The 14,882-nt window shown below is 39.9% G+C and overlaps 1 protein-coding gene across 2 annotated transcripts in view; it reads right to left on the reverse strand.

Moving 5' to 3' along the window:
• ZNF536 (zinc finger protein 536) overlaps positions 1-14,882 on the reverse strand; it is a 328,547-nt gene that overhangs the window by 68,664 nt on the left and 245,001 nt on the right. Inside the window, exon 6 of one of the 2 annotated variants that reach the window (XM_087729576.1) lies at positions 13,949-13,991. The exons of the other annotated variant lie outside the window; for it this stretch is intronic. Coding sequence (XP_087585702.1) covers positions 13,978-13,991 — 14 coding nt within the window. The 3' untranslated portion in view covers positions 13,949-13,977. Of the gene's footprint in view, positions 1-13,948; positions 13,992-14,882 lie in introns of those variants that run through there. 2 annotated transcript variants of the gene reach the window in all.

Raw genomic sequence — 14,882 nt, forward strand, 5'->3', positions numbered from 1 at the left:
AGATAGAGTGGAACAATTGACACTGAATTCAACTAAGGTGTCCTATTTAAAATATTGAAAAGCATTTTATTGCATTAGTTTGAATAAAATGGGAATTTGGAGTTACTGTTTTTAAAAACCTGTGAGTACTATTATTCTAAATTATTTAATAGAAACTTGCATCCTGCAACATTTTATACATGTCATTGTCCTTATTATACATCACCTTTCCTGGATGAAAACATCAACAAAACTTTTGTGCTGTTTAGATGACACAAACTACTCTTTCTTAGACTAAGGTCACGTTTGACAATTCTAATTTTGATATACAAAAAAATATCCAAGCAATATACAGTGTAGATGTGATGGGCTTATATTTTTTCCTGCAGTAATTTTTGAAAAATGCCAGCTTGGTCTCATACGTGCTGGCTAACTTTCTCAGAATTTTCTAAGTTTAAACAATTGTAACCTGTTTTTGTCAAAGAATGGAGGAGATCACAATCCCAATATTGAAAGCCAAACCTACCTTTATGCCAAAGACTTGAAATGTATAACAGTTCTCAAACTCTGCCATCTAACTATTGTAAACTCGAAGCTATTTAATTGTGCAAATCAACACATATGCATATATACCATGATATTTATTTTCAAGGAAAACAATCGTCCAGAGTCATTCACTATGAGATGAGTGGCAAATAAATTCAATCAATCAATCATATGCAGAGAACAGGGAATGATTAAAAGACAGCGAACCAAAGAAATTAAAAAGTGTGAGTGAAAAAGAAAAGAAAGAGATAAAACCAGATTACAGACCAGTATCATTCACTATATCTTTTTTCTACCTCTGTATCCTTGCAAACCATTCCTCTTCCACCCTCTTTACAAATTTCATAAACTTCTTTTTATTTTGGTTCTTTATTAACTTGGTTCAATCATAACATTATTTGTCTTTCTCTTGTTCCTTTTACTACTCATTTGCAATTTGCTTCTCATTTGTTGTCTCTATATGACCAGACCACCAAACAGTCTTCTCCTGTCTCAATCACGCGTGTTCGTATTCAGTTCAGGTCTGTTCAGCACCCAATTCTTCTTGAATTTGTCTCTCTTGTTTCACTACTTAAATGCCTTAAATATGCCCTTCCTCTTTTTATTTAACTCACCCTACTGGTCAGAGGTGGGTTCCTACCAGTTTGCACCAGTTTGGTAGAACCGGTTCATCAAATCTACCGAACCGGTTAGAAGAGGTTCCACCAGTGGACCCGGAAAGCAGGCCATACCTACAGAAGAGGTTCCAAAATTTTTTGAAACCCACCACACACACACACACACACACACACAGAGAGAGAGAGAGAAAGGAAGAAAGAAAGAAATAAAGAAAAAAGAAAAAGAGAAAGAAAAAGTGAGAGAGAGATAAAAAAAGGAAAAAGGGACAGAGAGACAAAAGGAAGGAAGGAAAAGGAGAGAGAGAGAGAGAGAGAGAGAGAGAGAGAGAGAGAGAGAGAGAGAGAGAGAACACATGGCCGGCAAGCCACTCCCACCAGGTCACATGGCTGGCAAGCCACTCCCACAAAGGAGGCCACACCCACAGAGTAGGTTCGAAAAATTTTTGAAACCCACCACTGCTATTGGTTCTCCCAACATACCGTTGCCAGGACTATTTTGCTTTTTTGACAAACATTCCATCGTTGTATCTAGTTGAGCTTTGCATGGGTGGTATATATTTTAGGATGCAATAAGTCTGGGGTTTGAAGTGTGACCCATTCAGAACCCTGGGCAGGTTGTGGGAAAGCTGGATGATATTTTTTTTCTCAGCATTTGCGAAATTGGTGGTAAAACAGATGAGAGTTGTTTTTGCCAATAAAGGAGAATTTGATAACTAGACAAATTATTTGGGTCTTAAAGTTTCTTTACCATGTGGAATGGGAAAAAGGAATAATTACCCTTAAGATTAGTTGTTCTGTTTGCTTCACCTAACTGTGGGGAGGTAAATAAGTAATGAATGTCATGTCTCTGTTTTGGGAGATGGTGTACGAAGTTTTCATGACACAGGAAGGCCAGGTACTTTGGGGTGATCGATATGTTGGCTAAAAGTATAAAAGACTGTAAACAACTGCCCTTCGGGGTTCAGATTTTGCTTGACCAATCGCTATTGAACCTTTGCGCAAATAAACCTCTCCCTCTGACAAAGAGCTGGTCTTGTCTCATTTTCTGCTACACCACCAGTTTACATTAAGCTGTGTCTCCCAAATCCGCTACCATGGCAGACCCACACTGAGTGCATTGGCTTAATTTAAGAAAAAAAAAAGGGAGGGGGGGTTCCAGGCCTCGAACCTCCTAAAGCTAATGTATTCACCCTTGTTTTCTTCTTCTAAACGGAAATTTGTTTGCCAAGTTCGATGAAACTATTTTAAGAGTGGCCCCTAGGTGGCGCTAATACTGCATCTCTTTGGTGTTTCAGCACAATGAAAACATTAATTTGCTATGAGATAATTTTTGACGTAAATGTAAAATGGTGCCCATTCGAACTCCGTAATGAAGCATAGTGCATTTCTACAGCTCCTAATTTGACTAGTTAAATGACTCCATTACGTGTCTAACAGACAGAAGCAAATAATTTCTGGTCAGTTGACGCTCACTTATCCATATCATTTTACCCTGAAAATAAAGTCTCTAATCTACAGTTTCTTTGTCTTAGTTTTTAATATTATTAAAGCACACATTCTTGAGTAATAAGCAATGAAAACAGCACAAACTAACAGTTAATCGGAGGAACAGATTTTGAATGCACGTATTAAATGCACAGAGCGTTACAGGAAGGGGGGGGGAAGGACAATTATATCACTGATAGGATTGAAGATAGGGTATTTTTTGTTGTTGTTTAAAAGAACACAAATACTGTCTCATCTCTCTAAGAGATACAGATGTGGTATCTGTGAGATTAAAAAGAATGGTCATCTCCAAACTTTTCACTCCAGGTCTGAAAAATAATCCTACAGATCTCACGTATTCATAGATTAAATAGGGCAGCCATCTTAATAAATATCAGGCGATGAATCATTTTTGTCTCAAGGAACCAAAACGGTTAAGGCCAGATATTTATGTTCCTTCTGGAAATGCCCTTCTTCCTCTGAAAAATAAGTTTAGGACGAAAGCCGATCGCTTTACACATAGCGCGGGGATATTAGTGAGACACAGCTGTTCGTGTCCCACTCTTAAAAGCCATATGATTAAGTTATGGGATATCAGATAATCCAAAGTCTCTCTCTATTGGTGACTTTCCCCAGCCAAAGGCTTTTTTAGTTTTAAGTTCATTTAATGACAGAATGGCCAATTCAACAAATGTGTGAGTAATTCCAATGAACACCTGTGGCTCCCTGGGATGATACTCTCTGGAGCAGAAGATATAAAATGTCATTTACAGCAGCAGGCACCACCCAATATGGAAGAGAAGAAAAGAGAAAATATTATGTTAAAGATTCCAGGCTCTGGCGGTCTACAAGAGGTGAATTTATACTGTAATTTATATATTTTTCCATTTTCTGGATTGAGTTAAAGACCATATGATGTGGCCGAACATATGTTTCTTAAAATCATCATATGAATTAATTTTACAGCAACATGCAAGCATCCTAGGAACTAACCCAAAGACCAACTGGTCAGTAATCTGAAGGTTTTGGAATTAAGAACGTTTAGTCCTTCTGAAGTCTGTAGAGCTGTCAATCTTCTGTCCAAACTCCTCACCTTAACTGGGCAATGGCTGTTTGCTGATATCTATCTGCATGTCCCAGGGATGTGGTGACTCAGTGGCTAAGAAGCTGAGCTTGTCGATTAGAAAGGTCGGCAGTTCAGCGGTTTGAATCCCTAGTGCCGCGTTAACGGAGTGAGCTCCCGTTACTTGTCCCAGCTTCTGCCAACCTAGCAGTTCGAAAGCATGTAAAAATGCAAGTAGAAAAATAGGAACCACCTTTGGTGGGAAAGTAACAGCGTTCCGTGTGCCTTCGGGGTTTAGTCATGCTGGCCACATGACCACGGAGACATCTTTGGACAACGCTGGCTCTTTGGTTTTGAAATGGAGATGAGCACTGCCCCCTAGAGTCGGAAATGACTAGCACATATATGCAAGGGGAACCTTTACCGTTATCTATATATCTTTTAATCAACAAACAAGGTTTAACTGTGATTTTGACTGTTTTTAAGAAACGGTGTTGAAGACAAATAAACCTGGTCTTTATAGCAGGAACGTACGGGTAGAGTTAGCAGCCACAGAAAGCAATGGAAGGCATTTTGCTGTAGATGTGTTGCGAGTCCTTTAAGTGGTGATGTTTCCTTCACTTGAGAGTTGCTCCTTCAAAGGCTTAAGACTGTTTTCCAGACATAATCTAAATTCAGGTGTGTGTTTGCATGCATGAGGGCATCTACCTATTGCGAAGGAGTCTAAAGTGGGTTCCAAAAGTGTAAAGGTAAGAAGCAGGCAGCAAGGCAAGGGGCCACGGATGTAACATGCCTTAATAACAGCTCAATAACAGCTCGAGGGAAAATCAAGGAAATTAAACACCAGTAAGCTCAACTTCAGCAGTGGGGAAGATATTGGAAACACTAATCAGGGACAAAACAGGGAAAGTTATGATTTAATTAAAGATATTCAGCATGGATTCACAAAAAGGAGATCATACGTAACAAAAACTAATAGAATATTTTTTGGGGGAAAAATAGAGGGCCCCACACATGCTAAAGAGAAATGAAGACGGATGCTGTGAGCATAATTAATAGCCCTCTGGATTTTATTACTACCAGAACAATCTACCCACTTTCTGCCTCCTTGTTCAGGGCAACAACAACATTGGACTGATCTATAAAGGATTTATAGTGGAGAGCCGAGGTGGCGTAGTGGTTAGAGTGCAGTACTGCAGGCTACTTCAGCTGACTGCTAGTTCGGCAGTTCGGCTGTTCAAATCTCACCGGCTCGGGGTTGACTCAGCCTTCCATCCTTCCGAGGTGGTTAAAATGAGGACACGGATTGTTGGGGGCAATAGGCTGACTCTGTAAACCGCTTAGAGAGGGCTGAAAGCCCTATGAAGCGGAATATAAGTCTAACTGCTATTGCTATTGCTATCAACCCTGAATGCTCTTTAGAAGGCCAGATCCTCGAATACTTTGGCCACCTAATGAGAAGGAAGAAGAAGAGAAGAGACTCATTCTGGGAACGATTGAGGGCAAAAGAAGAAGGGGATGACAGATAATAAGGTGGCTGGATGGAGTCACCGAAGCAGTAGGCATGAGCTTGAATGGACTCCAGAGGATGGTAGAGGACAGGAAGGCCTGGAGGAACATTGTCCATGGGGTCACTATGGGCTGGACATGACTTTGCAACTAACAACAACAAATAAAGGATTTGGTTTGCTCTCTCCGTCTCTCCGTCTCTCTGTCTTCCATTTTTGAGCCAAGGTGGCGCAGTGGTTAAATGCAGCACTGCAGGCTACTGCTAGATCAGCAGTTCAGCGGTTCAAATCTCACTGGCTCAGGGTTGACTCAGCCTTCCATCCTTCCGAGGTGGGTAAAATGAGGACCCAGATTGTTGGGGGCAATATGCTGACTCTCTGTAAACCGCTTAGAGAGGCCTGAAAGGCCTATGAAGCGGTATATAAGTCTACTGCTATTGCTATTGCTATTTTTCGTATTATCCATCTATACATCCATTCAACCATCTAGTAAAAGAAATACTAGACTATTAATCTACATTTTTTTTCTCTTCAGGAGATAAAATGAGACATGTATGATGGATACAACTCTCTGGTAGTTTCCAGAAGGTTCGGAGGCCTACTAGATTTGATGCCATGAAGAACTGATGGAATGGCTGATCTACATTCATGGCAAGTCGATGGTTGTCTATCCCATTGGGATGGAGACAAAATTTGAAGGAGAATGTTGGACTTCACCACTGAAGCTAGGCAGTAAGAGGAAGAAAAAGTACCACACCAAGTACACCCACAGACCAAAATCAAAGTGTAATTATACAATATAAATCCGAAACTTCAAAAGGAAATAGGACAGAAAAAAAGTTACAATTATGAGGGCTGCTAGAGACACGTAACATAACGCGTTAGCCTTTCGTGAAATTCTAAAAATCTGGCTGAGCTTCCAAGAATGCCTGCAAGATTTAAGGGCTCCACTTCCTGGCTATCCTGTTATCTAATCTTTATATGTTCTTTGAATTACAGGTTTTAAGGTGATTTACTGTCCTAATACAATACAATACAATACAATACAATAGCAGAGTTGGAAGGGACCTTGGAGGTCTTCTAGTCCAACCCCCTGCCTAGGCAGGAATGCTTTTTACTGTTTTGTTGAGAAGGCACATTGTAGGTCCCAAATATTAGGAAACTACATGATGGATCTCAAGAGGTGGATCTTTTCTGGCACCTGCGTTTTGGAATCTTTTTTTCCCTCAGAAGTGAGATTAGCTCCATCCCTCTTAACATTCCATAGGTCCCTCAAAACCCGATTCTAACTTCAGACCTGGGGCTCCTATGGGACCAGGGAGATCTCAAAATGGCGCCCTTTCTGTGGTGAACATCATCCTCTCTTGTTTTCGTGTTTCTTACAGATTTTTGGTAATGAATGTTTTATTGTTCTTTTAAATAAGTGTTGTACCCGGAGACACTTTTTGTGTATGAAATGGAAGGCCATACAGATTTAATAAACAAACATAAGTTAGATATGACTTTAGACAAAGATTATAACAATAATACAACAAATTATATCATTAAGGGTATGCTAGGTGTACAAGTGAGAATGCTTTAGGCTTTCCCATAAGAAATTGATGGATTGTTTGCATGCTGCAGGTTGGAATAATGAAGATGTATTGAGAAATCATCAATTTTGTTATTTCATCTTGTCAAAGTCAAGCAAATTTTATAGAGATACCACAAAAGTCCACATTTTCCCACAATGGGAAAACCTGAACCAGCGGATGGCATCTTAAGTGTCCTATCAACAAGTGGGAATGAACTGATATTAAAAAGAAACAGACAGTTAAGGAATTTAGATGGAATTTCTTGACAAAGACACGATAGGGAATGGCCCCAGAAGGGACCATTATAAGTATAAAAATAATAAGAAGTACTTACTCAAAAGAAAAACAAACTACTGAATGAACTAAAACTTAGATGGAGATTTTAGACAGTGTGAACATTTCTTGAGGCAATCCTGTTTACCTTTTCCTAACATTGTGGGTGATGTTTTAAAGAAAAAGAAATATATAATGCCATGACATGGAGTGCTAAAATCATCTTTGTCTAAAATCCTCATCATGATAGCTACATCTGTAGATTTATGAACATATTTTGACATTTTAACATTTTTATGAAAGTCAGCTGAGTGTGAGACTCCAATCTGTTTGACGTTTGCCTTCCTCAACAACGTAAACATGGATGCATCAATTCATGGGTATCGATGGATAAATGTAGAATATAATTTTATAAGACTTAACAAAGCTTCCTTTAAAAAAAATCCTCAGAACTAAGTCAGTCTCTATCCTTTCTGCATTTAGTACCATTTTTAATAACTGAGATCATAAAACAGACTTAATATGGTATGCAAAACCAGTTGTTGTGATTATGGGCTGTGATGGTGCAGTGGTTGGAGTGCAGTATTGCAGGCTATTTCTGCTGACTGCAATTTGGCAGTTCAAATCTCATCAGGCTCAAGGTTGACTTAGCCTTCCATCCTTCTGAGTTTGGTAAAATGAGGACCCAAATTGTTGGGGGCAAGATGCTGACTCTGTAAATCGCTAAGAGAAAGCTATAGAGCACTGTAAAGTATATAAGTCTACATGCTATTGCCATGTTCACTGCAGAATGAGATGGATGAACCCAGTCAATTTGATGTATTTAGTAACATTGACTGAGATGTTACTCTCGCATGATATACAGTGGTACCATAGCATTCATCATTAATTGGTTCTGGGAGGTGTGATGAGTATCAAAAACAATGAGTATCAAACAATATTTTCCCATAAAGAATAATGTAGTGAGTCACAAGACAACTGACGGAGTGGCAGATAGATTGTAGCTTGTGCATTGAGCATCAAACAATGAGTACTGGGGGGGGAAATTTCACATCAAAATATATTGAGTACCAAATTTGATGAGTTTCAAAGCAACTGAGTACCATGGTACCACTGTGCATTTTTTTACTGTAATCCTTTCAGATCAAAGTTCCTTGTGGCTTCTCACTCTTCAGAAGTGTGGTCAACATAATTGTTGAGGATTTAAGTCTGCGGTTGCTAAACCATCATTCGCGGATGTTCCAATTATCCTGACCAGGGGTAAGAAATTTGGAGTGTTCTTCGTATGTTTCGGGCTTCAGCCCTCTAATCATCTTCCTTGCTCTTCTCTGCAGAGTGCAGAGAAGAGCAACAAAGATGATTAGGGGACTGGAGGCTAAAACATACAAAGAACGGTTGCAGGAACTGGGTATGACTCGTTTAATGAAAAGGAGGACTAGGGGTGACATGATAGCAGTGTTCTAATATCTCAGGTCCTATCAGTAAGAAGAAGGGGTCAACTTATTCTCTAAAACACCCGAAGGCAGGACAAGAAGCAATGGAGGGAAACTAATCAAGAAAAGAAGCAACCTAGAACCAAGGAGAAATTTCCTGACAGTGAGAACAATAAACCAGTGGAACAACTTGCCTCCAGAAGTTGTAATTGCTCCAACAATGGAGGTTTTTTTTTATGAAGACACTGTATAGTCATTTGCATGAAATAGTATAGGGTCTCCTGCTTGAGCAGAGGGCTAGACTAGAAGATATCCAATCCCTTCCAACTCTGTTATTTTGTTCTGTTCTGTTCTGTTCTTTCTCACCATGGTTTGGGAGGTAGAAGGTTCACCAGAACCTATATAAATCCCCTATGGTATGCCCAAGACTTGGATTCTTCTGTAGGAAACAGCCACTTCCTACAGATTACTCTATAATCCTCAATGGATAGCCTTGCTATTGCTGATTGCAGAAATTACGGCAAAGAATGCAATAAAGCATTTTTTAATATTCTCAAGACAAAGTGCATATTAGAATTACTTAATACTTATCCACTATATCTTAACCGTTAGCACAGTCTGGGTATATTACGTTGGTTTTATGGATATAAAATATAGCTCCATTCTGGACAGATGTGATTTTTACATATTAATTTTGTTCTGAAAGACTCGCTGGTTTCTGCAGATGCTTACATTCTTTTGAACTCGATGCCAAAGGGCTGGAAACGAACAAGAGGACAGCGGTAATGAATATTGTGCACAGGCTTTTTACAAATTCCAAATAACAAATACTATAGGACTGGAAGGATACCCATTAGCCATCAATTATAAAGTAGTCTGAATAACACATCTTTGTTTCTATATTTGAACAAGTATTTTACCCTCAGAAGTCCTGTTTGAAAGACTCCTGTAAAAAGGGGGGGGGCTACGTATACTATTTAATATGCTTAATGCCCCATTTTTGTTCTATTGTTAAATAAATTGATTTAAATGTTAATTTAATGGTAAAGCATGACAGGAATGCTTTATATTAGGTGAGTTTTATTTCGTTCTCAAGAAATATATGCTATTGTGGGTTTCCTTTTTCCCCCCTTCTTTTTTTGTACACTATTTTTTTTAAAATTGCAATCGGTGTTAACTGGCTATTTTGCACTTTTAGTCATATTTTCTATTTAAAATATACAAAGGAAACTAGAGCAAAATTTATTAGACATTGTCCTGAAATTTGTTCCAGAACATTAAGCTCATCAGAAGTAGTACTCTATTTCTTTTAAAATAAAAAAGCTAAGCCTAGCTTTCCTACTGTTCGAAATCTCAATATTATTTTTAAATCATCAGCGCCATTGTGTCTTTCAAGTAAGGCTCCTCGGATAGTATTTTGAGGTAGCACTTTTTTAAGCGCAATATTAAAGCAATCAACCTCTCATTTCCTTAAATAAACTTGTGCCATGTAGAAAAATTATCCTGCATTTTTTACCCTAGTAGTATACATTCAGCTCCTCGGAGGGAGTTGGGGGGGGGGGGAGATATTTTCGGAATATCTTGCAATGAAAAGATTTTTTCCTAAAAAAAAAAAAATCTGAGGTGGATTCTGTTGTTCTTGCATTAACTTAGTTCCACTGAGTGTCCTTCGCTGCATCATGCTCTTTCCAAAGCTCTCAAATTCTCCTGCCTTCCCATACATCAATGGGAAAGAAGGACAATAGAAAGCACCACCAGTAGGACCACCTTCACTGATGCTTCACAGAAGAGAGAAGAGACACACACACACAGAGAGAAGATAATGATGATGAAGCTAGAGGAGAAAGATTTTTTTAAAAGAAAGAATAAAATAGGAGAACATTAATTCTGAGGAACTGCAAACGGGAGGAGAGGAGAAGGAATGAAACAAGGAGAGGAGAGGAGAAAGGGAACAAAACAGGAGAGGAGAGGGAAAAAGGAAAGAAAAGCAAGGAGAGGAAAAAGGGAAAGAAAAAAGTAGAGGAGAAGGGGAACAGAAAAGAGAGGAAATGAAAGGGAATAAAAAGGAGAGAAGAGGAAAAAAGGAAAGAAAAGTGAGGAGAGATAAAAAGAGAAAGAAAATAGGAGAGGGGAAGAAGGAAAAAAGAGATGAAAGGAGAGAGAATGAAGCAAGGAGAGGAGAAAGGGAAGAAAAGAGGAGAGGAGAGGAAAAAAAGGAAAGAAAAGCAAGGAGAGGAAAAAGGGAAAGAAAAAAGGAGAGGAGAAAGGGAACAAAAAAGGAGAGGAGAGGAATGAAAAAGAAGAGGAGGAGAGGAGAAATGGAACAAAAAAGGAGAGAAGAGGAAAACAGGAAAGAGAGGAGAGAAAAGGGAAAAGAAAAAAGTAGAGGAGAAAGGGAACAAAAAAGAGGAGAGGAGAGCAAATGAAGCAAGGAGAGGAGGGGAGAAAGGGAACAAAATAGGAGAAGACAGGAAAAAAGGAAAGACAAGCAAGGAGAGGAAAAGGGGAAAGAAAACAGTAGAGGAGAAAGGGAACAAAAAAGAGAGGAAAGGAGAGGGAATGAAAGAAGGAGAGAAGGGGAGAAAGAGAACAAAAAAGAGGAGAGAAAAGGAAATACTTTGAGGAAGGTGAGGAAGGCCAATCAAAGCTGCATTTTGTCCCTTCTCACCTACATACAAACAGTAACAGATTACACTTTGGTATACCGTGTGGCATTAAGACTAAATGATGCTTCAGATCTATCAAGGACTCAAGGATATACTCAAGTGCACTATCCATTTAGTCTCCATGGGGAAAACAGTAAAGTACTAAAAATATTTGTCCCTAGATCAGTAGGTGGGATTTTCAGAGAGAGTCAGCATAAAAGCCCAAGTACCAGCATTGGAAAGTTAAGACAGACTCATATACTCCAATCCTCATCCAGATAAAAAATATGAGTTATCAGCACCAAGGCAGCATTTCACACTGATGAATTGAGGGCCTATAATTAATAACCTTGGAGTTAAACAGTTAATTCCAAGGTTATTTCCTTAAATTTTGTAATTCTTCTCTAGCCACAGGCCAAAAAAAAAAGCTCTTTTATTGCACTTGTCCCAATAGCGATTCGTTCTTTCCCCAATTCATTGATCTTTTGACAATTATTCCTTTATTTTTTTCAGTTAATAATCCTGGCCATCATCACCCAAAGTTTGAAGTAGACTTGTTTGGCCTGTCTTGAAACCATTTAAACTGGGTTTCAACCAGGTTAACTAAATAATTTATTAAACCCAGTTTATTTCAATCCCTAGCGCCACTTAATGGAGTGAGCTCCCGTTACTTGTCCCAGCTTCTGCCAACCTAGCAGTTTGAAAGCATGTAAAAATGCAAGTAGAAAAATAGGAACCACCTTTGGTGGGAAAGTAACAGCGTTCCATGCACCTTCAGCATTTAGTCATGCCGGCCACATGACCATGGAGATGTCTTCGGACAGCACTGGCTCTTTGGCTTTGAAACAGAGATGAGCACCGCCCCCTAGAGTCGGGAATGACTGGCGCATAGGAAAACCTTTACCTTATTTCAACTGGGTTCAGTGGTGGGTTTCAAAATTTTTTGGAACCTCCTCTGTAGGGGTGGCCTGCTTTCCAGGTCCACTGGTAGAACCTCTTCTAACCAGTTCGGTAGATTTGATGAACCGGTTCTACCAAATAGGTGCAAACTGATAGGAACCCACCTCTGACTGGGTTTATCACATGAGCTACTTAAGACTTATTCAGTATATCATAAAAAAGGCAATACTTCTCTTCTTCATCTAGTTGTAGTATCCAGGATGAGATGAATCAAAAAAGGATCATTAATGGAAGATTTGTAGACAAGTGGGAACCAGTAGACTTGTGCAGAGCTAAAAGGTTAATCCATAACTTGGCATTGCAATACGACTGCTCAGACTCTGCGGTATAAACTCTGCGGTATAAAACCCAGCACAGCTAAAATGGAAAGTTCCCTCGGCACCTTTTCCTAAACGAAAGACCAAAAGGGAAACTCCGTTCTACATCCCGATTAGCAACTAAGGCCAGTTCTTGCTTCCAACTCTGTCTATTCATGCTCCACATAGGGAAGGAGTCCAGAGTTAATAAGAAGCATAACTGCAAAGCGGGAACAGATAGAAATGCTGTCTGTTTCAGTTAAGGGGAGGAAAAGACATAAGGGAGAGAGGAGAGAGAGTGATGGGTGGGTGGAGGAGGCTATGAACTGGAGGACCCAGGAGCAAATGACATGAAAGGAAAATGCACCCATTCTACGTAAAGACCGATTTCATTCTCATAACTTTCCTGGGGTTATAGCTTGTCCCGGAGAGGACGACGTGAGCCAGCAGGTTGGAAGAGATGCTATTGCTGACTTTAGGAGAACACACAAGTCACTGCTTTCCTGGTCATCTCCTTGTAAAACAAAACCAGCACTTAGCCTGCCATTTGTAAAAATGGGGGAACATTTAGCTGTTAGCAGTTAGACTTATATACCGCTTCATAGGGCTTTTAGCCCTCTCTAAGCAGTTTACAGAGTCAGCATATTGCCCCCAACAATCCGGGCCCTCATTTTACCCACCTCGGAAGGATAGAAGGCTGAGTCAACCCTGAGCCGGTGAGATTTGAACAGCTGAACTGCCAAACTACAGTCAGCTGAAGTAGCCTGCAGTACTGCACTCTAACCACTGCACCACTTCGGCTCTTTTGCACATGCCTCGGCTGAAACACCATTTAGGCTCTGCCATGAGTCTTTGGAGCTGCCTTGTTTTAGGGTGGTGGGAGGCGGTGGCTCAGTGACTAAGACACTGAGCTTGTCAATCAGGTAGGTTGGCAGTTCAGCGGTTCGAATCCCTCGCCCTGCATATCGGAGTGAGCTCCCGTTACTTGTCCTAGCTTTTGCCAACCTAGCAGTTCGAAAGCATGCAAAAATGCAAGTAGAAAAATAGGAACCGCCTTTGGTGGGAAGGTAACAGCATTCCGTGCGCCTTCGGTGCACATGGCCACAGAGATGTCTTCGGACAGCGCTAGCTCTTCAGCTTTGAAAATGGAGATGAGCACCACCTCCTAGAATCGAGAATGACTAGCATATATGTAAGGGGAACAGTTTACCTTTACCTTTTTTTGGGGTTTCTTCTATTGATCCAATAATGAAACCCTGGGGAAAAAAATATTCTGGACAAATAACATTCTCCCAAACGTTATTTGGAGGGTGATGCATTTTCTAATATTCAGATCAAGGTACATCTCGGAGCAAGTGCATTGTTTGAAGCAGCAACCCCACCTCCCCTTGGCAGGGTTTCACACGATTAACTATCAGGGGTTTATTAACGGTAATGAGAATTCAGCCTGCCACCTGAATAGCTGCCCCCTTCCCCATAATGAAAACAAAGCCCCCCACATACACAAATGCAAGCCAACTTGAATGAAAGCAAAATGTTTTTTTTTTTGTTTTTTTTTTTTAAAGAAATACCTGTCTGGATTTTCTCTTGAAAATCAGTCACTGAGAATCATCTGTCAGTAAGACAAAATTAATTACTTGCATGTAACATGGAGGGAATCAACATAAATTTAAATATCGCACAACATTACAAAGGTTAAAGTAAAGCCATTATCTCTTCGTCATACATGCTTATTGTCTAACAGTCTCTTCTCCTCCACCCCTTCCAGACACCAAATGGATTTAACAAAAGCAACAGCAAAAATATTTTCAGGTGTTTAAATTTGGATTTTTGGAAGCAGGGAGGGGGAATGGGGGGGAGACACAAAAGTGTATGCAAAACATAGTAACTTGCAAAATTCACAGCGCACTCCTGCTGGGTCTGCTAGGAAAGCAATCTCAGCAAGAACTTATTCCTAGCTATCTGGGTACAGGTTGGCAGCCTAAAGTAATGTGGTAATATTCTTTTGGTACAACGGAAGAAGCCAGCTTGATTATGAATGCCTTAATGCCTCTAGACCCTACATAGGCAGTCATTCCTTTCCCCACCTCTGATAGCATCATGCACATGTGAAAAGTTCCCTGACTCATTCACTGGTGGAATTGGCAACTCAAACCTGCTGGCATCACTTGCCAGCTTCGAAGGTCTGAGGTACCATCCCGAGACCATGGCTTGGTAGATATAATGAATAATGCATATAGTAGATACGTTGAATGATCTGGGAAGAGACATGAGTTAGAGGGAGTGGGGAGGAGAAGAGAAGAGAAAGAGAGATAGAGATAGAGAAAGAAAGAAAGAAAGAAAGAAAGAAAAGAAAAGAAAAGAAAGAGGGAGGGAGGAAGAAAGAAAGAAGAAAGAAAGGGGAGGGAAGAAGGAAGGAAAGAAGTAAGGACGGAAGGAAGGAAATAATTACATGAATGAGATACCATCCAGAGACCATGGCTTGGTAGATATAATGAAGACT

Source organism: Thamnophis sirtalis, unplaced genomic scaffold (genome assembly GCF_051295495.1).
Source record: "Thamnophis sirtalis isolate CommonGarterSnake01/CBP01778 unplaced genomic scaffold, rThaSir2_p1.2 scaffold_14, whole genome shotgun sequence".
Lineage (NCBI taxonomy): Eukaryota > Metazoa > Chordata > Lepidosauria > Squamata > Natricidae > Thamnophis > Thamnophis sirtalis.